General features: G+C 42.4%; 1 protein-coding gene across 3 annotated transcripts in view; it reads right to left on the bottom strand.

Moving 5' to 3' along the window:
- Window positions 1-411: 411 nt before the first annotated feature.
- LOC121296360 (protein kinase C alpha type-like) overlaps window positions 412-27383 on the bottom strand; it is a 105415-nt gene continuing 78443 nt past the window's right edge. For all 3 annotated transcript variants that reach the window (XM_041221843.1, XM_041221844.1, XM_041221845.1), the window contains 9 exons: window positions 26548-26685; window positions 26064-26237; window positions 25099-25190; window positions 22577-22639; window positions 21853-21991; window positions 13719-13799; window positions 12670-12777; window positions 7655-7795; window positions 412-4252 (listed from right to left, as the gene is read on the bottom strand). In XM_041221843.1, the coding sequence (XP_041077777.1) occupies window positions 4088-4252; window positions 7655-7795; window positions 12670-12777; window positions 13719-13799; window positions 21853-21991; window positions 22577-22639; window positions 25099-25190; window positions 26064-26237; window positions 26548-26685 (1101 nt within the window). In that variant the 3' untranslated portion in view covers window positions 412-4087. The remainder of the gene's footprint in view (window positions 4253-7654; window positions 7796-12669; window positions 12778-13718; window positions 13800-21852; window positions 21992-22576; window positions 22640-25098; window positions 25191-26063; window positions 26238-26547; window positions 26686-27383) is intronic.

Genomic DNA, 27383 nt, shown 5'->3' with positions numbered 1-27383 from the left:
AAACAGAAACTCCTTATAAAAAGTTTACTGTGGTATACCTGTCAAGTCATTTTACAGTCAATGTGCCTTTTTCTAGGCTTATACAAAATGTGTGCTGTTCTCCATCATGTCTGTTTTGCTGTTTGTTTACTGTGCTCTGCAACAGTTCCTTAGCGTTCATGTCTGACTTTTAGTAAATGTGTCATGTGTGTTAATTGTTGGCATGTTATCTGCCAAGAATGTTGTTGTTCAGTTTTTATTCCTTCACGTGGCTCTTGGTGGTAGATTACTGTAACCTACACTGTTATTTTTAAAGTTGTTTTGATGTTGGTTCTACAGGTGACCTGCCAATCTTTGGGGTTCTCAAAGCATTACATTTGCCAGGGGAGTTCAACATTCCAGCAAGGGAAATAGAGATCAAAACAAACAGACTACAGAGTCATTCTTTTTATTTGTACACATTGTCCTTCAAACTACAATTAACAGGGAACCAAAGCATAACATGCAAAACAAACGTAGAGAAAGCACTAGTTCAGAATTCAGAAATAATTAACAGTAACAATAATAATGACAATAACAATTATTATAATAATTGGAACAGGTACTATAAAGTGGATCGTTAAGAAAGAATTTGTTAAAAGAATGAGCACTTTGTCAAGAGCAGCCTGTAAAATACAATGAAATAACAAGAGAAAATAACTTTCTCCTGGTTCCAAATGAATATCTCAGAATCGTTATATTCCCAAATGGTGCTTGCCTTCTCTATTAAAAATTAACTGATTCACAAAGTGCAGCAGGTATAAATTGTGTAGTACCTCTGACTGGTTTCTATATATAAAACTGCCAGAAGTGCATTGAAAGAGTTTCCTTTAAAAGAGGCAAGTGCCAAGCACTTTGTCACACTGTTACAATAACGTTGATAAGAATGTATTTATTGTTTTTTAGAAAATGATTAACTGTTACATTTTGAATACCTTTGAAAACAAACATTATACAGTAGCATAAACCATGTCTAAATAGCTTTGTGTTTATAAAGAGTTGTATTGTAAACCATGTAAATTGAAGGGGGGGTGATGTTAGTTTGGCCAGAATATTACACAGAATTAACCAGCATTGCTAAATTAGATGAAATAACAAGTGATTAAAAGAATATATAAAAGAAACAACAAGAATTTGTACCATTTCATACTTAATAAATAAATATTTCCAGCAAGGTGAAGCAGCAGATTAAGGGAGTAGTCAGGATTAGCTCAGCACCACAAATGGGAATCAGGACATGCAAAGTTCTCTAAAACTGGCCAAGAGATCAGGTTTCATTCACACAGTATAAAACAAAGACAAAACAAAACAGACTTAGAAGAAGGAGACTTCATCCTGAATGGGAAAGCTTCTGAACACTTTTTCAGGAACGGTGGCTTCATGTTCACTCAGCTTTAACACACCCTGTATTATCATTTGAGTTGAGATACAAGAGTCGTTGTTTGGTGGAGGAACTTTGTAAGTGCAAAGTCGATATTGGCAACATTCTGTAATAACAACTGAGGCTTTTCCTAACTAGGCATGCCTCCAGCCAAAGTCCAATCGCCTCTAATAACTGCTGTTAAAAACTAAACTGCATCTCTGTCGTTATTTCTATCGAGCAACAAGTAACTGCCTGCTGAAATCTTTCTATTTTTAGTCCGGCATTGTCGTAATCAAAAATGAGAAAAATAAAACCTGCAATCAAGACCCACGAGCATCGTCTAGGGAATGAATGAAAACGTGATTTTGTCTATTTCTCAACAATGGCAGTGGCTTGTAAAAGATCAGACACTGTTTGACACTTAATCAACATGCTGAAGAACTGTGACCCTGTTTACTGTATGAACCGTGCATGCAACACCGCATGCACCTGGCTTTTACATGCATCTCCGGTAGGCAAAACTGTTCCAAGTCACTGATAATACCAACAAAAAGATGCATTCAATCAAAGATATGCACAAAAACATAAAATCGTTAAAAATATGTATCTTCTGGCACATCTAAGAGCAACAAAGTCCAATTGCACCATTGCAGTTTTTAACACTTAACTGAAAGCAAAGCTAAAGAACACAGTGAAGATCGTTCCTCCCCCATGGCTAGGACAGCTGTCTTCCACTTCAATTATCAGCTAACTAATGTAATAAAAGCACATTCAGTTATTTGTATAAAAACTGCAAGTTTTTTGAAAGTACAAGCCTTTTTTGTAATACAAAAATTGTAACTGATTTACCATGAATAAAATATAAACCATTTGTAATAAACAGAAAGAGAGAGAGGGAAGAAAAACAAACATTGAGTCAAGCATAAGGTACTATCTCTAAGAGAATAAACGTTCATTCCTCGACATCTAATTTACATAGCCCAAATATAGCACATTTTTAATTAAATATAATACTCTGTTTTACACGGATAGGGTTATATAGTTAGTACAGCTCTGTATGGCAGTTGAACAGAAACATGATAACTGCATGACGCATACAGATGCATTTCCATTTCTCCTTATGTACACTATGTTTAGCATCTTTTCAGTTCTTATTTCATTTTTTTTTGTATTTACTTTATAATTTTATAACCCTATGCGCTCTTCTTTTTTTCAGTTTCTTCAAAGTGAGATGCAATATTTTAGATTTGTCTAGAAATCTTTGGCCTGCTGTAGAGTCCTACAGTGATCCATTCAGTTGCTGTCTGATTACTACAGTGCAGTGCAGTGCAGTATAGTGCAGTGCAGTGCAGTACAGTGCATTTGCCCAATATTTTGCCCACCTCTGTTTAAATTCCTTAAAGCTACATGCAGGTTCGCTTTTAGCTTTGTAAGATTCCGCTGCACTCCTTTAATTGAACCCTACTTCCCACTACATCACTATGAGCCAAATAAGCATGCTACTGCTACTACTTGCAACAGTGGGAGGTTATAGGTGAAATTTCCAAACTCTGGTATGAAAAACAGAAACATAAAAAAATAGGGGTTTCCTGTTTTTAAAAAAGCGCCATATGCAGATCGGATTTCTCCAGTGCCTTCCATGGAACACTATTTTTGAAACCATAAGGGGCACGGATCGGAAGATTCCTGTCTATTCTGCTGTGAGAGACAATACTGCAACAAACCTTTTTACAGTAATTGCTTGAAAGCGCAAATGCATCTACAAATTAACTTTAAAAGTCTTCACTTGCAGTCAAGTGGTGTTGATCTCTTAACCTCTGACTTGCATTATACATTATACCTGTATCGTAAAATTTCTTGTACCAGAATCCCACTATCCTAGTATGATAGCATTTTGGCACATGATTATATATAATCGAAAAAAAACAAAAACTTTTCTACGACTTAGAAATATGACAGATATGTAAATATGACGTTCGTTACCCAAAAGCGACCTAGCTTATACACGCGCCCGTATCTTACGTGGCTGAATCTGAATGATCAACCCTGAGCTCAGTCAAGACAAGAAATGCCCTGCATCTCAATTGGCAGGAGCCTATGCAGTGCATTCACTGTTTAAGGATAGATGTTGGTTTGTGAAACGAGGATGCACTGTTCCAGACACTCCATCCAGGCCACCCTTTCATTAGTTGCTCAACTCTGTTTGAAAATAACTGGTCTTGCTTTAACTGCCGAGTCTCAGCACTTCCACTAGCATTCATAATGGGAAGAGCCAAGAAAGTAACGAGTCCCGCTGGGAGTAACTGGAACCACAGGTTTAGGGTTATAAGCATGCAGTGAAGTACAGCAAGAAGAACAATAAGTTAAAAGCTATTTTAAGAACTCTTTGCTTTGAAAAAATCCAGTGGTCCGAGCCAAACACGTTATGAACAGTGTGTACAGATTTTTTTTTTAATCTAGTTTAACGCCCACTCAAACTTTGGCTGCAATGCACACTGGTTATGAACACATTTATTTCCACCATGATATGCATGTTATGTTTATTTTCACTTGTTTCCATAGATTCAGTAGGAAAAATGATTATTAAATAATTTTTTTGTCTTTTTGTTATTCGCTCCTGGATTAGAGATGTTGCAAATACGTCTTCCTTCCTTCCTTCCTTCCTTCCTTCCTGTTTTTTTTTCTGTGCATGGTTGCTTCTCAGCTTCATACCACGCTCAGCAATGAGGGGGGGACGTACTGGGGGTTGACGTAGGAGAACCCCTCAAACTCTTCTTGGTCGATGTTGGCGATTACCAGCTGATCTGGTGGTGTTAGCACTGGCTGAGTGCGCGTGAAGAACTTGTCAAAGTTCTCTGCACTTTTACCGCTCTGTGGAAAGAGAGAGAAGGAAAAATAGTTGCATACATGTACTTATGTATCCCTACTAATTAAACACTGAATAGTGTTAATTTATAAATATTTAAAGAAACTTTAAATTGTTTAAATAGTTTCTAAACCAAATAAACAAACTGATTGGAGTTCAGCAAAAGCTGCAATCCCACCTCCCCCATCTGTAACCAAGAGGAAGGTGTAAGGGAAAACCGCTCCACAAAAAGCAGCACTCTTCATTTTTCACATTTAAACCAATACATGTGACTTTTTGTAATTTACTGCACCCTATCCAGTTTGATTTTTCTCCTTTAAACAATTTTTACATCAATCCTCTGGCAGCTTCCTTATACAACATATATCCATGCAAAAGTCAGAAACCACATGTACCCAGAACAGCTGGGGTTCAGGCTTAATCACTGGTAATGCTTCGCAGGAGAGGCATTTCATTTATACTACTGACTGCACTGGGGGATTTACTCCATCGCTATCCAATAAATCAACCACATCTCTCCAGGGAAATGCTCCACTTTCATGATGAAAGATTCCATGCTCGGGAAACCTGGAGACTGAGAAATAGCCCCGGATTGCTGAAGTGGGTGAATGGAGCAATAGTGCCGGCTGGCTCAATGCATGTCTATGAATGCAGGCATCATTTTCAATCTGAAATTGCCTTTTAACGCTTGTAATATTTTCAGCTGTCTGCAGCTTTTAATTCTTTTAAAGGAAAAATTCAAATCATCAAGTATCATCTACCTCAATTTTGTAAAAGAACCAGAATTAAAACTGACTACCTAAGAGCTACAGTATGATATATAGGAATATGTGCTGTTGTTTTGTTTTCTTATTTTTTTGTACAACAGAATCTCATCAAAAGGCAAATGGTAGTGAGATCAGGCTTTAATAAACATTTACCTTTACCAAAAAATACCAACATTGTTCAAAGGTTGGTAAGCTGCTGTACAGTAGTTGTTTAAAATAAAGTGTGACCCAATTAGCAGAACTGGAGAGAGAAAACAAGCAGTGGCTTTAGTGCTGTTACCCAAAATAAACGCAGAAGAAAATCAATATTTATAGTTTCGTCACGACTTGTGCCCACATGTGGCTAAAATGATCTAAAAATGTATGTGCTGTAAATACATTCATGGAAACATCTACTAATTCTGTGAGTTCTGATACATTCCATTTAGCGATGGCTCTTTGAAGGTCTCAGGTCAGTTTTACTGAGGCTTCGGGACCCCGCTAAAACAGAGATACCCTCTAGACTGCCCATCGAGTCGGCAGAACCATCTGCTGAGCAGAGCGATGAAGGAAAGCACCTGTGAGTATGTCTCTCATCATCCCACACAGCCTTCAGTGCTACCGCTCTGTACCGGGACTGCGCACAAAGGAGATTAACAATAGGAAACAGGAGAAGAAAGTCAAAAGTATATAAAGCACTACAGCACCAGGTGCAGTGCAGGGCTGTCCCTTTATCACTACAGCAGCAGGTGCAGTGCAGGGCTGTCCCTTTATCACTACAGCACCAGGTGCAGTGCAGGGCTGTCCCTTTATCACTACAGCACCAGGTGCAGTGCAGGGCTGTCCCTTTATCACTACAGCACCAGGTGCAGTGCAGGGCTGTCACTTTATCACTACAGCACCAGGTGCAGTGCAGGGCTGTCCCTTTATCACTACAGCACCAGGTGCAGTGCAGGGCTGTCCCTTTATCACTACAGCACCAGGTGCAGTGCAGGGCTGTCACTTTATCACTACAGCACCAGGTGCAGTGAAGGGCTGTCCCTTTATCACTACAGCACCAGGTGCAGTGCAGGGCTGTCCCTTTATCACTACAGCACCAGGTGCAGTGCAGGGCTGTCACTTTATCACTACAGCACCAGGTGCAGTGAAGGGCTGTCCCTTTATCACTACAGCACCAGGTGCAGTGAAGGGCTGTCCCTTTATCACTACAGCACCAGGTGTAGTGCAGGGCTGTCCCTTTATCACGACAGCACCAGGTGCAGTGCAGGGCTGTCACTTTATCACTACAGCACCAGGTGCAGTGAAGGGCTGTCCCTTTATCACTACAGCACCAGGTGCAGTGCAGGGCTGTCCCTTTATCACTACAGCACCAGGTGCAGTGAAGGGCTGTCCCTTTATCACTACAGCACCAGGTGCAGTGCAGGGCTGTCCCTTTATCACGACAGCACCAGGTGTAGTGCAGGGCTGTCCCTTTATCACGACAGCACCAGGTGCAGTGCAGGGCTGTCCGTTTATCATGCTTTCAGTTCATATAAATGCTAACTGCAGATGCCCTAAAAATAAAATCATCCTTTCTTAAGGGAAGCCTTTTTTATTTCCGAGAGAGCCATTCAAAGAGGAATTCTTTTATTTTACATATGTAAAAAGCATAGTTCATAAACTTTCACCCCGCGTTCACCCCTCCTCTGAAACAATCAAAGGTACACAATACTTACCTCAGGAAACAGGCTTCAATACATATATTTTACAATAAAACTGAGCATGATTGTTTGTGGGACATTGCAGCTTGAAGGGGCTGTAGCACTATGTGTGTGCGTGTTTCTTTTTTGTTGCTGTACAAATGCCCTAGGTTGGGAGGAAGCCTGTATCTGATTAGCAGCTGGCTCCTGGCAAGAGCAGGAAGCCTGTGTCCTCTGCGCTGTGTCTGTGAGGCATGCTGTCCTCAGATGCAGCACTTACTTGATGAATTCATTGAATGGACCGTGATGTGATTGTGCTGGAGACACGCTTCTTTTCAAGTCCACTTCAATATAAAATAACTTGATTTGTTATCTTCTCAACTGTGGCAAGAAAGGTAATTTATTTCTGCAAGAAAACTATATTGCTTAACCCAGAGAATGATCTAATGGCTACTGAAGAGGCTCTTAATAATTCACAATGTGAAAGAGGCAAAGAAAGAAAATAAAAAGATAAATGATAGATGGAATTGCTCCCTCTGTACAGGTTCTCCTGATGGTTTTTTGTAGGGTTCTTAACAAGCCAGTGGTGAAGGACCATTTCAAAAGGAGCAACTCGTCGCCTGCCTGGGCTTCTATCGGCCACTTCCTCTTACCGGCTCTTCATTTATTTTCTGAATTATATGAATATATTGCACATAACAATATTGGAGTTCAAATCTCATCTACTGTATATAGTTGAAGTTGCTTATTATTATTGCTGCTTCAAAAAGGGAAATTAAAAGTTGACAAAGTGGCAGGGTTCCCCATTCATGCTTCTTATGGATACAGAGCTTTTACAGCAGGCATGCATGGTATTTGTAATGCTTGTGCAATGCATTTCAACAGTATAAACAGGTTTCCCTTTAGATCTGCTGTATATCCAGCTGTAGATGAACCCAAAGTACCCCACCCCCACCGCACGGGGTGTGTCTTCAGCACTCACCACTTTGGGTTTGAAGGGCGGCTGGATCTCCCGTCCCTCCAGCCTGTCCCAGTCGATCCTCCTGAAGAAGGCATGCTCCTTGATGTCTCGCTCCCCCTCCGACCCGCAGCCCAACCGCTTCGCAGGGTGTTTCGTCATCAGCTGGAAATGCAGACAAAAAACAACAAAGACTTGAATCGGAAAGACTTGATGCGTGGAGATCATGTGAAATATGAACTGCCTTCAATTATTTCTTAATGCATGCTCTGTTTTTTAAAAGCACTAAAATGTGATTTTATATATATATATATATATATATATATATATATATATATATATATATATATATATATATATATATATATATATATATATATATATATATATATATAATTAAATAATTAATTACTACAGTTGTAGCAAACATTTTCTTTTTAAATGTTGAAATGCATTTTCATCGCTGGGGAGACAGTCTATACTGCACTGGTGCCCTGCACTCTGTGGAGAGACCCCACCACTTTCTCTGTGCCTCTCTTTCACACTCTCTGTGTAGCAGTGATCAATGGAGAATGCCCCCACACAGGGACAGCAAGCTCGGCTCCACGGGCTGTGGATGAACTCCTGAGGCTCTGCACTGCTCCTCGATCAATGTACTCGGCAGGAAGAGAAAGCCAATACGCTGTCATCACGGTTTGGAACTTTTTCCTTTCTCATTCTGGCTGGTTTTTCAGCCCTGATTAAAACACAAAAAAAGAACACCAAAAAAAAGGTGCTGTCTGGTTTTCTAGTAGAACTGACTCGGGTGGCTGCTGTCTGGTTTTCTAGTAGAACTGACTCGGGTGGCTGCTGTTAGGGTTTTCTAGTAGAACTGACTCGGGTGGCTGCTGTTAGGGTTTTCTAGTAGAACTGACTCGGGTGGCTGCTGTTAGGGTTTTCTAGTAGAACTGACTCGGGTGGCTGCTGTTAGGGTTTTCTAGTAGAACTGACTCGGGTGGCTGCTGTTAGGGTTTTCTAGTAGAACTGACTCGGGTGGCTGCTGTTAGGGTTTTCTAGTAGAACTGGCTCGGGTGGCTGCTGTTAGGGTTTTCTAGTAGAACTGACTCGGGTGGCTGCTGTTAGGGTTTTCTAGTAGAACTGACTCGGGTGGCTGCTGTTAGGGTTTTCTAGTAGAACTGACTCGGGTGGCTGCTGTTAGGGTTTTCTAGTAGAACTGACTTGGGTGGCTGCTGTCTGGTTTTCTAGTAGAACTGACTCGGGAGGATCATTACACATTCAAGGTAGCTTTCTATTGTGTGTTACTGTTCAGTAACGTTAAAAGACTTTTTAAGGATCTTTTGTTAAGCACGTTCACTTCCATTAGACAGACATAACTGTGTGTGCTGCATCACAAAGACGTGAAGCGATACAGAAGATATACCGTAAGAAGCTTAGCATTCAGGTAAAATTATACATTGTAGTGACCGTAGGGGAAATGAAGAACCAATTTAAATTTCCCTTGCAATTTCCGCACAGAAGAATGCAAATGTAAAAATGTTGTCGAGAGCCCTCCTTCAGATAAATAACGCTTTCCCTTTCCCAGCTAAAGAAATCCTTCACAATCTCACACTGCCTCTCCTACTCACTGTGCAAGAGTATTGGAAGCTGATGGAAAGCGACTCCTCCAATACAAATCCTCAATTTGCAAAAAGCAGTCCAAAGTCATGGTAGCTGCTTTATATTGATTAGCGTGGAGATATGTATAGATATTGATATGTAGCACTTGGCGCGTTGCTGTTTCTGTTGGGGGGGGGGGGGGGGGGTGTGTGGGGTAGAAATTAATATAAATGAACTCCATCTCTCTGATTGGGAACTGGAGCATAGTGTAGCAGCCTCATAAGTCCTCTCTGTACCAGTATTGTCAGGATATTCAGCATGCAATTACACATATCACAAGTTCCACCTATCAAAACAACTAGAAATCATCTAACACCACGACTAGACCCGCAAACCACGCTATAACACTGTCAACGTGCTTCACATCTAACACCACGACTAGACCCGCAAACCAAGCTATAACACTGTCAACGTGCTTCACATCTAACACCACGACTAGACCCGCAAACCAAGCTATAACACTGTCAACGTGCTTCACATCTAACACCACGACTAGACCTGCAAACCAAGCTATAACACTGTCAACGTGCTTCACATCTAACACCACGACTAGACCTGCAAACCAAGCTATAACACTGTCAACGTGCTTCACATCTAACACCACGACTAGACCCGCAAACCAAGCTATAACACTGTCAACGTGCTTCACATCTAACACCACGACTAGACCCGCAAACCAAGCTATAACACTGCCAACGTGCTTCACATCTAACACCACGACTAGACCTGCAAACCACGCCATAACACTGTCAACGTGCTTCACATCTAACACCACGACTAGACCCGCAAACCAAGCCATAACACTGTCAACGTGCTTCACATCTAACACCACGACTAGACCCGCAAACCAAGCTATAACACTGTCAACGTGCTTCACATCTAACACCACGACTAGACCCGCAAACCAAGCTATAACACTGCCAACGTGCTTCACATCTAACACCACGACTAGACCTGCAAACCAAGCTATAACACTGTCAACGTGCTTCACATCTAACACCACGACTAGACCCGCAAACCAAGCCATAACACTGTCAACGTGCTTCACATCTAACACCACGACTAGACCCGCAAACCAAGCCATAACACTGTCAACGTGCTTCACATCTAACACCACGACTAGACCCGCAAACCAAGCTATAACACTGTCAACGTGCTTCACATCTAACACCACGACTAGACCCGCAAACCAAGCTATAACACTGTCAACGTGCTTCACATCTAACACCACGACTAGACCCGCAAACCAAGCCATAACACTGTCAACGTGCTTCACATCTAACACCACGACTAGACCCGCAAACCAAGCCATAACACTGTCAACGTGCTTCACATCTAACACCACGACTAGACCCGCAAACCAAGCTATAACACTGTCAACGTGCTTCACATCTAACACCACGACTAGACCCGCAAACCAAGCTATAACACTGTCAACGTGCTTCACATCTAACACCACGACTAGACCCGCAAACCAAGCTATAACACTGTCAACGTGCTTCACATCTAACACCACGACTAGACCCGCAAACCAAGCCATAACACTGTCAACGTGCTTCACATCTAACACCACGACTAGACCCGCAAACCAAGCCATAACACTGTCAACGTGCTTCACATCTAACACCACGACTAGACCCGCAAACCAAGCTATAACACTGTCAACGTGCTTCACATCTAACACCACGACTAGACCCGCAAACCAAGCTATAACACTGTCAACGTGCTTCACATCTAACACCACGACTAGACCCGCAAACCAAGCCCAACGTACCAAAAAATCCATGTATTCAGTCCTTTCTTCCCCCATCAAATACTTGATTTACATCAAAAAGTTTCTCTAACCATCTGTCCTCAATCTAAAACTCTGTTTTACTTCCTCTGGTCCCAGTTTCACTGCTGGCTCTGAGGAAAGCATACCAGACAATTCCAAATATAGACGATATTACAAATAAACCTGAAAGCACACGCCCTGGCATGCACACTGAAGTGATCTTAACATTTCTTTGCAATATAATTCTCCAAAATCCATTGCAGGATGTTTTATAACATATTAGAATGCATCTATCCATCTGTTACAGTGGGCAATACTGTGTAAACTGCTTGCAGATTTGAGGAGATATTCTGTTGGATATATGTGAACCGAGTACTGAATTCAAGGTGTGCAGTATACTTGGGTAATATTATTCTATATAGTACGCTACAGTGCTGTTTATAGGATAGTGCACAAGTGGTGCATGGGATGGAACTCCGGAATAGTGATGCATTTTCTACATGGATGGGCTTCATATAAAAAATGTATAGGTTGCATATAGCAGTCGTTGATACTCGGTACTCGTTTGCTTTTTCATGTAACAAGTTGCTGGTAATAAAGAAATGAATTCTGAATATGCGCTATTGCCGTCATCTATTTTTATCTAACAAGCATTGTAGCAGCACAAAGCAGCTGAAGATGGTGCAGGTTGTGTCTGGAATTGCCTGTCGGTCTGGTATTGCAGACCTTAACTTCAGTAACTCACTGGGAAGTTCCTGTGGCGATGCTCCTGAATTAACCCACAGGAGATCCAGACACCTATGGCTGTTCATTGCTATGGCTGTTACCTATTCCAGACAGTTCCAACACCTATTTTTGTCTAAACCACTAAAAGCCTGCAGGACTTTCTGTGTTGCACAGGCAGCTTGTTAAAACATACATAATGGGTTCTGCATCGAGGTACAGTACTCCAGTACTCCTCGACTTTCATCTCAGAGTGGAAAATGCCACATTCATGTTGAAACATTCAAGTTAAATGATTTGAATCCGCAACGTAAGAAAAGACAAACACCAAGTGTGTCAAGGAGTTCAATTGAAAGCCTCTTTGTGAACATCAGTTTCAGTCTTTGCTAGAACAACAATGTCAGAAAAAAGGCCTATAGGCTCTATAAGGAACCACAGATACAGCTCTCTCTTTTTATGCTGATTTCAACACAGCTGTGATTAATCAAATGTTACAGCAAGAAAGCTCGGCTTCCACATCTCCTTCGCAGATGAAATACATGAAGCACTGTCTCTTTTTCCCCATGCAATACAAGGTAGAATTATTCTTCCAGCTTCAGCTTACTGTGCATGGTATCATTTTAATTGCTTCCTATGTATGTCTTATTTGTTATACAGCATTCCCAATGAAGATCCTACTTAGGTTCTCCAGACAATGCACATAGCTTACCAGAATCACATAACTGCTACACCAGCTCGCTCATCCCTCTCAAATGAATTCCCTTTGTTAATGAATAATACAGCTAAGCTAAGCTGCAGTATTAATTTGTATTGTATCACATTAGACAGGGTTAGGCAGGGTGGTTTTAAGAAGCGCTGCCATGGAAACACAGCGAGGCTGACTCACCCCTTTGCAGATAGAGACCGCCTCTTTGGACATGGACTTCGGATAGGACACGTTGTGCTCCATGATGGACTGGAACAGCTCGTCCTCGTCTTCGCCATCGAAGGGCGGCTGGAGGGAGACACAAAAACAAGACGTGCATAAAAGAAACCAAACATAAAGCATGCAAAATGGCTGCTCCTTCAATTGCATGTTTTACATGAAGGGTGAAGACTTCAGAACTAATACCATGCACAGCCATGGGGTTACAATACATAGTGTATTGAGCCTGAACTAGATTCATAATCAGGAACAGGAGATGAAGATATGCTAGTGGATCACATGCTATCTTACATGCACTGCACCAGTCCTTCTCTATCTGTTAAGCCACTCTCAAATTTAGAAGTGCCTTAAAGAAGGGTAGAGGGTGGCTAATGGATTCAAAGGCAACACCATCCAACAGAAATTAATTTATACTGTGCATGCATCCAGAGCTGTAAAACACTCAGCAGAGTTTAGAAATACAACAAGATTTTGTTCATTCAATCACAAACATTTGGTATACAATTCTTTCTAAGAATTTAAAAAAATATATAAACCACTAACAATATATATATATATATATATATATATATATATATATATATATATATATATATATATATATATATATATATATATAAAAAAACACATAACAGAATGTAGAAATACTAAACAATTTAATTAGTTTAATGGCAAATATTTGGAATATATTTCTGTATATTTCCCTGCCTACCAGCTGGCACTCTCAAAGAAACTGGGGCACCACCGTACCAATCTATGAGCTTCCATTGCACGCATGGCAGGTCGCAGCGTGCCGTGCTTTCCACCATCTACACTCCATGCCACTGGCATCCCCGGGCAAACCAGCAGCCAGCAGACACCGATAATGAGAAGCGTTTCTGCACAAGCCATGAAGGAAGAGGGTGGACTGGCTTGGTCTGTGCTTGAACCCCAAACCTGAACCCTACTGCACTGTGGATTTGTTAACAACCTGGTCTATTTAACCAAGCTGTACAAGTTCTGTAACTAACCTGCCCGGCCAGCATCTCATACAGGAGGACTCCAAAGGCCCACCAGTCTACTGATATTCCATATGGCTGATATGCAATAATCTGTCAAGGCAAAAATATAATCAAGGTTAAAACAAGTAAAACATATGCAGTCATAGTCTTACTCTGTTTATAGCAAGATGCTACACAGAATCAAATTCCAGATAGTAAACACTTTTTTTTTTTTTTTTTAAAGAAAGACTACTTGTACTACAGTTAATTCAAATTAAATATAGGTTTTTTTTTGTGGGATATTTTTAGCTGTAGAATCTGGCTTCCATTTCTTTAACACATAAGCATGCAGTGCAGCGTAATTGGGATGTACAAGGGAATATTTAACATATCAATGTCAATGGGCTAATTTGCAGGGGCATCCTGTAATTGCTGAACAAATGCCACGGCTTGTCTTTCCAAGAAATGCTTCTAAAGAAATATGAAAATGTTGAGCATTATGGAAAACAAGAGTGCTATAAATAGAGATGTCAGGAATGAGACAAGGGAGCGCAAGGATGGAGAGATTCAGACTAACAACAATCTGCTTCTTACTTGCAGCACACTGTTCATCATCTCTAACTTGTGAGGATCAATGCCACTTGTTGTAAGACACACTTCTGCAATAGGCAGTAGATATCTGTTTGCATAGCCTGTGAACTCATGTACAGTAGAATACACTAACTATCTTCATGTGATTAGCCTACAGTACATATGACAGCTTACATACATTCATCTGTTCTCTCTATGCCTGCTGCGGAGAAACTGGTCCATGCCTCTGTCTAGTCCAGACTTGACTTTTGTAATGCCCTGCTTGCCGGGCTTTCCAAGAACACCCTAAACAAACTGCAGTATTTTCAAAACTCAGCAGCTAGGGTTTTTAATAGGTCTCAATCTGGTAATCATATTACCCCTTTACTGGAATTTTTAAACTGGCTTCCTGTTAAATTTCATATTGATTTTAAAATCTTGCTATTGACTCTTAAGGCTTTGAAGGGTGTGTCTCCCCTTGGATAACTGACCTTTTGTCTATTTATATCCCAAGACGCAATTTGCAGTCCACTGATGTTGGACTCTTATGTGTCCCCTTGACCAGATTAGGAACTGGGGGCGTTCGGGTCTTCTGTTCCCACGCCCCTAAGTTGTGGAATGCCTTTCCCAAAGAAACGAGGGACTCTGAATTCTGGGGTGTTTTTTTTTTTTTTTTTTTTTTTAATTTAGTGTTTTTATATTTTTCTCATGTTTTTTATTAAATTTTGTTTTCTCATGCATAGCGCTTTGTGATGACTTGTCATGAAAGGCACTTATAAAATGACGATTATTATTATTAAAAAAAAAAAAAAAAAAAAAAAATATATATATATATATATATATATATATATATATATATATATATATATATAAAAAAAACTCCTCTGTCCTCTATCGTTTCAGAAATCAGAACAAATCTGTGAAAGAAGTTTGTTAAAATGCTGTGACAGCTCATATGGTGCTCGTCATCAACAAACAATGCTGATTTGCAGGAGGCGATGGTCATTGGATCTGCAAGCACTTGAAATTCGGGAACACCTTCCTGTACCGTGGACTCTCATCCCAGCCACTCTGCAGGATCAGTAGGGCTGCGGACACAGTGTCCAGGCCAGGTTCCATACTTTAAAAACTAGCAGCTCTGTGATCCGCATGTGCCTCCAGGATGTTGGAAATTTTGCAAGCACACTGGTCGCAAAAGGGGAGATGAAATCTTTCAGCTAGCTCTGGGAGCGACGCGACTCTGCAGAAAGACAACGCTAGGATAAATTAATAACTAATTCCAGTAGAGGACAAAAAGAAAAAAAATGGACAGTTTTATATATGGGCTTACACAAGACTCATTTAGAGGTCTGCTCTGGAAGTGGTGTTATTTCCTTCACTGCAATAGCAGTCTAGTGCTGACTCTCTCTCTCACACATCCAAATTCATTTCAGTTGGTAAGATTACAGATTTATGTGATGAAACGCAACATATCGTACACATGAGTTTCTGTTTTACACGTGCACCGTTACCATACTACAGTTATAAAAACGACTTGTATTAAATGTGAACACTGTGCAGCCACTTCGTGACCCCCCCCCACCCCCCCACTTCATCTCAAAAACTGACTCTTTGTGTGAGAGCCACTGCCTCTGATTCCACTGCAACGGTTTTTTTAATCTTTGCAGAGACAATTCGTTAAGTAGGCTCTCCTGTGTAGTAAACACATCGAGAAGAAGCATCCTTCCAAACCAAGGAAAGCAATTATTAAATATGCATAGCATCATTAAAACTGCTTATGTAACTGCTCAGCTCTGTGAGCCTGCAGGCAATTTCTGCACTGCCTGTTATCAGTATCCCAGGTGAATCACACAATTACTGCTAGTGTACCTCCAGAGATATATATATACGTACACACACACACACACACACACACACACACACACACACACACACACACACACACACACACACACACACACACACACACACACACACATATATCAGCAATCTGCCGCGTTAATTTGCTAAGCTCTTTTTCAGGCACTGTGAAGCAGCCAGCGTCCTACATTTTGAAAGGTTGCCTTTGCAAAATATCATGACTTAAACAGCAGTCTCTCTTTATTAGCTGTTACAGGGACCAGGGAGCTGATGACAGCCGAACCTCTAAATGTTTATTACGTTTCTGATTGCTCATGGTGCATGTGACTGTTCAGCGAACTTACAGTAATGTAAACAGGGCAGTTTACTCTTCCCAGATGTGCACAGCCAGCATTGCACCACGCAGATCCCAAATGAAAAATCTATATTGAAATTCTTATTAGTGCAGTATGTCTGGAGGACAGCGTGCAGAATGGCTCCTGTAGTTATAGGCTGCTGCCGTTGCCCCCTGGTCTCTCTCTCCTGCATTTGTTCTGTAAAGCATTTGAGATGCTGTGGTGCACAGTATGTGTAAACAAGGTTAACATCCCTAAAACACACGAGGAAAGTGACTCATAACCCTCTGACCAAAGTTCAGGGAGATAGAAGCATCTGTTGGTTTATTGCTCAGTAAAAGCCCTGTCCATTAGATTTCATAAATCAACACACAAGACAACATGGGCACACTTCCTTTAGGCAAAGGACGGACTGACCTGCGCTGTATTTGTTCTTGCTTTAGTTCAAGCTGAGCATCACAACTTATGCTGATAAACTGTAGAATCCCTACTTTACAATCATACAATCGCAAGTCCAAAGTCTATGCATTCACTGGCATTACAGGTCAGACTGGTCTTTAATTGGGGAACGGGCTGTACTAATTAACTAAGATTTCTAGGCAGTGTTTCAAAAGCCAACCATAAGAAATGCAACACGATTACCCATATGCTGTGCATCTCGTCGATTTTCGCCTATTGCACACAGCATTACTACTGAAGCTTTATGAGTCTGCCTTGTACCTGTTTATAAGCAATCGTAATAAGCCGCTCTCCTGTCTTCTTTCCTAATTTTAACTTAATGTCTGAAGTGAGAGTAGGCAGCTGGGCTCACAAGAACTCAAGCCTGCAATAAAACAGCAACCGCTTTGTGAAAGCAAATGTGGTGAAAATCAAGATCAAGAGAATGGGCCATGAGGCACAGAGTGCGATCAATCTGTAAAACACGGCTTTACCCAGATGAGGTGCAACACCGTCACAATGTGCGTGTTCCTCGGAGGAAACATTCACACTGACAGCTGGGTAGCAACCTGTGAAGTTCCATGAGTCTATTCATAATTAATGCTCCAGTATGTTTAACAGGGGCAAGGCTGTAGATCTGGATTTAAAAATCCTCTGAAGAAATAAACATCAGCCAGTCAGACTGTCAGACAAGCCCATATGTCAGATAATCATAAAGATCATGCTGTTACTTCTGCTTGTTCTTAACTAACCCCAATAAAGCTGTCTGCGTTTTAGGCAGACATGAAACGGCTACATTGTCACAACTCCAGGAACTGTCAGCTAGAAGATACAGTTAAGTAATAAGTGGCAGTAAAACTAGATTTTCTTAATCTCGCTGGTAGCTTTGGAACAAAGTAATGCTTCTGCACAGGTTTTTCCATAAAGACTGTACAGGGATTTTGACAACAGCCTCATTTTCTCATCAAGTGTCTGGCTTTGTAATGGCATACCCAGAAGCTTAATCATCCAGCGATTCCATTGACTGATCCGAGTGCTGACCCCATTCCTGGGCGAATATATTCATTTACAATATATTAATATGTGCTAGGAAGACCTCTGAGATATATATATATATTTTTCTGTAAGCTGTCACAGAACATTGCAACCCCTCAGCAATGCCAGAGGGACACAAAGCTATAACTGAGTGTTTGCTAAAACAATGACAAAATCAAAAAGTTTCTTGAACTAATAAGATTCTCCCATACAGAGAGCAGCCGAACTAATTATAGAACTCTGTGATTAGATGCACAGGTAGGCGGAGAAAGTGGTCTGGCTTTTAACCACTGACTGCAGCTTAACACCATAGAGCCTGAACACTGTGGGGGGGCTGTGCTATCTTCCTGCTGGCACATTACACTATCACAGAGCAGGAGGGGCAAAGGTAATTGGGAGGTGTTCTGGAATGAAGCGGGCAAATCAAAGACAATAGAGATTAGTCAACATTCCACGGCTACTGGACACATCAATAGGAGTTATATGAAGCTATTTCCTTTGAAAAAGGATGACCAAATATCCAAAAGATGAAATCCTGCACCCTTTCATTTCCTGTTTCCTCGATCTAATCATGCATGCCCTTACACTGTTTGTGTCAAGGATTCGTAAACGGTAGATTTATTCTCTGTCAGGGATATTTATGCTTGCTGTAAATGAGAATTGAGCAGAGTTGCCAGTGTTATTGTTTCTATAGAGAGCGTTTCGCATTTCCATCCATGGAGATACTGAAAGAGATGCATTGACGATGAGACAGCTCTGTTTTTTTTTTTAGAAAGCAAGATGTAGACTGACTGCTGTGTGCCAGTTTGACTCTAAACAATCTTAATATGGCACAGAATGTACCAACAGCTCACATTTTATGGTGCATAATCTGACAGTTATTGGGACTCTTTTTCGGCATTGCGTTTCATTTTCCATGTGAGGCAATGTGAAATTCAGATTAAAGTAGCGCATCTCTCCCTCGTACCAGCCTGTTCACATTGATTTGAATTTGGAGTTGGGAGAGTGGACAGGCATCACTGAGCAGTGCACTTCAAACCGTGCTGGAGGAGCGGACAGGCATCACTGAGCAGTGCACTTCAAACCGTGCTGGAGGAGCGGACAGGCATCACTGAGCAGTGCACTTCAAACCGTGCTGGAGGAGCGGACAGGCATCACTGAGCAGTGCACTTCAAACCGCGCTGGAGGAGCGGACAGGCATCACTGAGCAGTGCACTTCAAACCGCGCTGGAGGAGCGGACAGGCATCACTGAGCAGTGCACTTCAAACCGCGCTGGAGGAGCGGACAGGCATCACTGAGCAGTGCACTTCAAACCGCGCTGGAGGAGCGGACAGGCATCACTGAGCAGTGCACTTCAAACCGCGCTGGAGGAGCGGACAGGCATCACTGAGCAGTGCACTTCAAACCGCGCTGGAGGAGCGGACAGGCATCACTGAGCAGTGCACTTCAAACCGCGCTGGAGGAGCGGACAGGCATCACTGAGCAGTGCACTTCAAACCGCGCTGGAGGAGCGGACAGGCATCACTGAGCAGTGCACTTCAAACCGCGCTGGAGGAGCGGACAGGCATCACTGAGCAGTGCACTTCAAACCGTGCTGGAGGAGCGGACAGGCATCACTGAGCAGTGCACTTCAAACCGTGCTGGAGGAGCGGACAGGCATCACTGAGCAGTGCACTTCAAACCGTGCTGGAGGAGCGGACAGGCATCACTGAGCAGTGCACTTCAAACCGTGCTGGAGGAGCGGACAGGCATCACTGAGCAGTGCACTTCAAACCGTGCTGGAGGAGCGGACAGGCATCACTGAGCAGTGGTTCACATTCATTCCAGAGGGCAGCCTGGATGCTCACGAAGCCTCAATGATTTCCGATGTATGAAAGCCCTGAGATATGAACCACTTCCCCCAATTGATCCCAGAGACACGTGATTTAACCACATCTAATTACACGTGTTGCTGAAGCTTCAAAGTTTTCTTTTATTTGCTGCTTTTATCTCATCCTTTTTTTTTAATTGACTAAGTTAGCTGTCATTCTAACATGTCAGTAACCCTACAGCGCTGTGCCTGCTCTTCGACGGGTTTTAATCAGGCTCTGTGAAAGGAGCGGACACTTCCTCCTCATTACAAACACACATTTGAGTTAGTTGACATCATTGTTACGGTACGTTTATGTTTTCTTGATAAGCCTGTGCGTATTAGAGGTCTTTCATTTTTTTTTTTTTATTAAACTTACAAAGCAGTTCAAGGATGTTCAAGCCAGTGCCCCTACTGATGGAGGAAGCAGATACTCCTGCATGCTAGCAGAGCTGAATCATTCTGTTCTATGCCTGGAAGACGTATTTTTCATTTGTCAGAACACACTGTGACCTCCGAGGGTCCTCTCTCTCTCTCTCTCTCTCTCTCTCTCTCTCTCTCTCTCTCTCTCTCTCTCTCTCTCTCTCTCTCTCTCTCTCTCTCTCTCTCTCTCTCTCTCTCTCTCTCTCTCTCTCTCTCTCTCTCTCTCTCTCTCTCTCTCTCTCTCTCTCTCTCTCTCTCTCTCTCTCTCTCTCTCTCTCTCTCTCTCTCTCTCTCTCTCTCTCTCTCTCTCTCTCTCTCTCTCTCTCTCTCATTATCTGCAATTTATTATTGGACTAATCAGAAATGACAGCTCTGGTTCATGCTTTTAGCTACATAGATTCCTCACGTTACTCATTTCTAATCTTAATACAGATGGATTTGCAGCCTATATTACCACAGCTAAATTAGCTGTTTTGTGAAAAGTTTACTTCTTCCCCCCCATGGGGATCCTGGTTTGAAACAAAACCATCGAGATCTACTTTTACTACATGCTAATGTGTTTTATCAGCATGGTTTGTCTATTCCTACCATTTCGGAAATTTAACAAGAAAATTACAAATCATCTGTTCTTACTGAGTGCCGACAGCTATTTGTTTGTTAATTATGCACTCTTTTGTGATGCCTGACAACTTAATACATTAATTCAAGCCCAAACAACACATAAATCACACTGAAAGCAGTAAAACACAAGATCCGCTCTATGGATTGCTTAAGGCACAGGGAAGACTGCGTGCATTGCACTTCAGGATACCAGAATAGAAACGTTATAACATAGTGGCCAGAGATAGTGACTAAAGAATGGCAAAGAAAGGTCTTGCCAAAGGAGCCAGAGGTTCGACTGTCACCCCTGTATTTTCTAATCCTCACGCTCCTAACATTATGGTGAACGTGTTTTTTTTTTTTTTTGCTCTTCTCCAGCTCAGTGCTTCAAAGATTAATTAATGTATCTTGCTCTCCAGCTGAACACTGCTAATTTACTCCTGTGCCACTGCCACCGAGTTCTCCTGCCTGTCACACTGGGAAAAGGGAAACAGAAGTATTTTCTAAGCAGGATTTTAAACAAAGAGGTCAGTTTGAATTTTCTCTACCAATTTCTGTGCCACTGCTTTGTACTCTCCTGTGTAAAGAGATCAGCTCTCAATCCCTCAGTGACAGTGGCGACAATGTGTCACAGTACGGCACACAGCAGAGCAGGGGGAATGATGTGCCTGGAAATACCTGACCCTGAATGGCTCTTTAATGGAAATCAATGGCTTTGTTGGGCTGGAAACAAACTTACAGCACATGCAGGGAACCATATTTATCAGCACCATGCTCCAGGGTGCAATTGATGGTGGGGGAGGGTTTGTAAGATTGCTAGTTATGTGAACACAGGCACATGTGTTCCATAGCATATGGTCTCATTTCTCAGCATAGACCCAGCCACCCACTCAATAATAAGCACAATAATTTATAAAGACTTCACAAGTAAACGTCTGTCTAGTCGTTATTCAAAGCAACAGCTTCTACAGTGAATCATTTGTTATGCTCTCCTTGCCTGTGTTTATACACATGGTGTAAAATGCAGTATTGCAACAGCCCTGGTGTTCTTACCTCGGGTGCAATATAGTCTGGGGTCCCACAGAACGTCCTCGTTGTCACTCCATTGAACATGTTCTCCTTGCACATGCCGAAATCAGCAATCTTAATGTGTCCCTGGGAGTCCAGCATTACATTGTCTAGCTTTAGATCCCTGCGTTCACAAACAAAAAGAAACTAACTGAAGCACACCAGTGGGACTTGCACAGCGTTGGGGAGCAGCAGGGTTGCATGACAGTCTGCCCTCTGTTCAAAACCAAAGTAAAGAACAAAAAAAACAACACCTGACAAAACCATATTGTGACATCAGGGAGTGCGAGCCTTCCTTCATTTCTGTTTATTACCTTTTATTTGGAGCAAAGCCGCCACTCTGGTCTAAACATCAAGGCAGCAGCTCAACATCTTTTATAGAAGCATCTAAAGAACATTTTAGAACGTACAGCAAGGAGCCTGCACTGCCACCTATAAAACCCATCTGCAAAGGCATACCAAAGTACTTCAATAAAAGCACTTACCAGCTTTGTAAGCTATCAATTCTACAGATTTACATAAAGCTGGTGCAACACAACATTTACATGTCAGAAATATAAGCTGTAAGAGTAGTGTATTGGATTTACTATACTATAGTATATATAATACCTCTAAAATAATACACACACATATACAGCATTGTGAGAGAGCGGTTTTGTTTTAGTTTTATATGCAAGTGGAATCCCTTGTTTAAAGGAGTGGGACTCACCTGTATATAACTCCTTTCTTGTGCAGGAAGAGGAGCCCGACAGAAATCTCTGCTGCATAGAACCTGCAATGAAACACAGTGGAATAAAGGGTCACAGCCACGGACTGTGCAGGGGTAGCGCTTCCTCACTCATTTTAGTGCATGATGTGTTGTGTGCTGCTTTAATTGGAAATGGTGTCACATGACCAAAAACAGTTATACAGACACTCCCACACATACACCAATGTATTCAGCATTAGTACAGTATGTTCAATGTTTATTCCCTTCTGTTATCATGTCCATAACTGAGAACACAATGAAGACACAAGGCATTTAAACAAGTGACTGCTCAAGTGTGTTTGCCTTACACAAATATGACAGCATGAGATTCCACCTAATATAAAATCTTTCAAAGCCAGGATCTTAAGCTCGCCTGACAACAAAGCTACTAGGTGTGGAAGATAACGACCTGCTATTCAGTGAGCTCTTCAAAGCAACTTCCACGCCTCGTTTAAACATTTTATTTTTTAACATTGCACCAGCAGTCACCTTGTTCCTGAAAATCTGCTGACTGGTCTTAGACTGCCTCCTGAGAGTTCATGTAATTGTCAGAAACAGGTTGGATTCTGACACGGTCAAGTTCAGGGCACAGCACTTCTAAGATTTGCCTCTTACAATCCATGTTGCTGTTCTACCCACAAAGCAGCACTTCCTCCACAGACTCACGGACATCGGTACACAGAAAGCACAAGCTTCTGGAACTGGCATTTTATCAGATCTCTTAAGAAATCGCCTTGGCAGTGCAAAACGAACCTCAATGCTTAATGGCAGTTCAGCCTGCACACGGCATACCTTACTGAGGGTCTAAACAGAAAAGCAATTCTTTCTACAGCGGCATAATAAACCAGAATGTATTAGCTGGCTGCTGCACCACTGCTCGCTGGTACTGTAATAGGTATTTACTGCCGTCTCCTCGAATTTTGGCCTGCTATTCAGAACACAGCCACAATATGCAATTCTTTGTATATATTCTAGCAACAATTCATGCCCACTCCCGTTAAAAAAAATCCAAACCAATTATTTAGCGGAGATGCCTCCTACCGTAAGTAGCTCAAATGTTTAATTATTTCTTACTGTTTCCCAGCTTCAAGTATTATACCGTATGTATCATTTATTTTAACCCTTTTAATCCTGGATACATCTGTAGGCTTGGTTGGTGCAGGAAACTTTGCATCTAGCCTCAGTGCTGTGTTTTTCTACTTGTGTACAGTGCTGGAGAGATGCTGCTTGTGTACAGTGCTGGAGAGATGCTGCTTGTGTACAGTGCTGGAGAGATGCTGCTTGTGCACAGTGCTGGAGAGATGCTGCTTGTGTACTTGTGCTGCTTGTGTACAGTGCTGGAGAGATGCTGCTTGTGCACAGTGCTGGAGAGATGCTGCTTGTGTACAGTGCTGGAGAGATGCTGCTTGTGTACAGTGCTGGAGAGATGCTGCTTGTGCACAGTGCTGGAGAGATGTTGCTTGTGCACAGTCTTGGAGAGATGCTACTTGTGCATAGTGCTGGAGAGATGCTGCTTGTGTACAGTGCTGGAGAGATGCTGCTTGTGTACAGTGCTGGAGAGATGCTGCTTGTGCATAGTGCTGGAGAGATGCTGCTTGTGTACAGTGCTGGAGAGATGTTGCTTGTGCACAGTCTTGGAGAGATGCTGCTTGTGTACAGTGCTGGAAAGATGCTGCTTGTGCACAGTGCTGGAGAGATGTTGCTTGTGCTACAGTGTTGGAGAGATGCTGCTTGTGTACTTGTGCTGCTTGTGGTCAGTGCTGGAGAGATGCTGCTTGTGCACAGTGCTGGAGAGATGCTGCTTGTGCTGCTTGTGTACAGTGCTGGAGAGATGCTGCTTGTGTACAGTGCTGGAGAGATGCTGCTTGTGTACAGTGCTGGAGTGCTTGTGTACAGTGCTGGAGAGATGCTGCTTGTGTACAGTGCTGGAGAGATGCTGCTTGTGTACAGTGCTGGAGAGATGCTGCTTGTGCACAGTGCTGGAGAGATGCTGCTTGTGCACAGTGCTGGAGAGATGCTGCTTGTGTACAGTGCTGGAGAGATGCTGCTTGTGCACAGTGCTGGAGAGATGCTGCTTGTGTACAGTGCTGGAGAGATGCTGCTTGTGTACAGTGCTGGAGAGATGCTGCTTGTGTACAGTGCTGGAGAGATGCTGCTTGTGCTACTTGTGCACAGTGCTGGAGAGATGCTGCTTGTGTACAGTGCTGGAGAGATGCTGCTTGTGCACAGTGCTGGAGAGATGCTGCTTGTGCACAGTGCTGGAGAGATGCTGCTTGTGTACAGTGCTGGAGAGATGCTGCTTGTGCACAGTGCTGGAGAGATGCTGCTTGTGCACAGTGCTGGAGAGATGCTGCTTGTGCACAGTGCTGGAGAGATGCTGCTTGTGTACAGTGCTGGAGAGATGCTACTTGCTTGTGTACAGTGCTGGAGAGATGCAGTGCTGGAGAGATGTTGCTTGTGTACAGTGCTGGAGGGATTCTTACACTGCTTGTGGTTCTTTGAATTTCCCCACATGTTGGATGTGGTACATGAGATCTCCACCGGTTACATACTCCATGACGAAATACAGGCGGTCCTGGGAAAGAAGAAACACAGAGATGTAAACAGTCAAGAAAAACTCAAGTTTATTAACCCTTTCAGTTCCGGAACTATTTGTTTGTCAAGCTGAAGAATGTGAAATTAAGCTACATAATAAAAAAAAAAAAAACTTAAGTATATTTTTGGTAAACAGGACTTTAATGTCCTGTCAGAATTTTCAGAACTCTAAATGGCGCTACGGTCCCGTCCGGACTGAAAGGGTTAAAATAGCAAATATATTCTGGAGCACTTTCAAACACTGGGGAATAACCCTTATTGCATCACACACCCATCCATATTAAACCCAGTAAAGAAAGTGAAACCGGCCAGGTGGGTTTGCAGATGCAGTAAAAAGCTCTAAAACAAATCCAGCACTGGCTTCTCCAGTCAGGGTCAGATAGAAACTCTGCTAATGCTCAGTGTTGTGCAGTATTGCTGAAAACATTCCAGAATGGACTACCACAGGTAAACATGCACGAGGATGAACGAGGCGTCGCACTGAATGCTTCTGTTCCTGTCTCCTGACAGAAAGCGGCTGATCTAGAAAAGACAGCAGTTGTGTAGAGTTACACATGAAAAATAACTCTGATTAAATCACAGGCGATTGTTTAAGACAAGAACAGGTTTCTGTTGCATCTTATTTTGGAAGAATTACATGAATTGCATGGGTGTGCGACGGAGACCAGCCTATTTATTAATATTTCAGTCTGTATTACACATAATATTTTAAAACTAAAATGATTCCCCCCCACCCCCGTATGAAGGCGCACTCCTGTGCAGTGGAAGTGAAAGTATATTAAAGCACAGGTAAGCATTGTAAAGCCCATGTTTAGACAGTAAGCTATCACTGTGCATCCCTCCGGCTGCTTACCACAGTCTGGAAGCAGGAGTGTAGCTGGGTTAGGAAGGGCGGCTTGTCCTGCTGTGCCAGCACCCTCTTCTCCACCATGGTGCACTCCACGTCATCGTCCTGGATCACCACGTCCTTCTTCAGGATCTTGATAGCGTACAGCTCATCCGAGCCCTTCATCTCCGCCAGCATTACCTGGAACACCAGCAAGGGGGCGCCATTCAGTCCCACACACTCTGGGGCTCATCCACAGGGTTCCACTAGGGGCCCTATCCACAAATACTAAGAGAGACTAATTCAATGGTAAACATTACGACTACAAGTCTGTTTTCAATGTCTTCAATGTCTTGAAAAAGAAAACGACTCCTAGTCGAAAACAACTGGCGTTGAATTTAGTTTATTTTAAACTAAGATTAAATGTAATGGGATTGTTGTATATTCCACCCCTCACAATAAGAAACGGACAGAATTTAAAGACCAGATGATTAAATAAAGGAAGTGTCACCTTGCCGAAGCTGCCCTTGCCCAGAACAGCCAGGAAGTTGAAGTCAGTCAGTTTGACCCGGTCCAGGTTGTTTGAAGGTAAACTTTGCTTATCATCTGGAGGGCTGATCACCTTCTTAGTGGGGCCGAGCCTGGCTTTCTACATCAACAAATGAGAGAGGTTCAGAGGCTGGACCTGAGGGGCGCACCAGAGCCAGTTCAGTGTGATTCAGGACCTGGATTCCACCAGCTCCTTCACTGAGGGGTGCCCTGGGGCTTGAGAAACCGCTGCTCGATAACCTGTCCTTGCATCATGTTACCCGCCAAATACAACCTTCTGAAATCTGAACATTTTGCAGGTTATTAAGCTGTTGTTTTTTTCCCCAGCACATTCCATCTGTTTTCTTTATGGTAATATTTAGAAAAATGACACAAATCTGATATTGTGGGATATCACTTATCTAACGATCCAGCAGTGACAGACTCCTGCTGCAGTTCATGAGGTTTGGAGGAGCACTGCACAGACAATTGTGAGATCAAAAGATACTGGATTACATTTACATTTTCCTAATGTGTCATTTCTTACCTGTTTAATATGACATGACGTGGGTTCTGCATGACTCTCTATTGTCGTTTCTTGCTAACTATTCCAGACAGAATTGCTTCTGAAAAGACTCCTTAGTGCTGATTGCAGGCAGGCGTGTTCACATTGCTCTGAAACACTGTGCAACACCTACACTCCACAACTGTCTTGCTCAATGCTGTGCGAAGATAACGAGACCACCACAGAGCAGCCTAATTAAAGAAAACTACGAGACGTGGGGTCTAAATGAAAGTCCTTGCCTTGATACTATGGAT

This window comes from Polyodon spathula, chromosome 21 (genome assembly GCF_017654505.1).
Source record: "Polyodon spathula isolate WHYD16114869_AA chromosome 21, ASM1765450v1, whole genome shotgun sequence".
Taxonomy (NCBI): Eukaryota; Metazoa; Chordata; class Actinopteri; order Acipenseriformes; family Polyodontidae; genus Polyodon; species Polyodon spathula.
The sequence above is the reverse complement of the archived record's forward strand: the minus strand, read 5'-3'. Positions and strand labels throughout refer to the sequence as shown.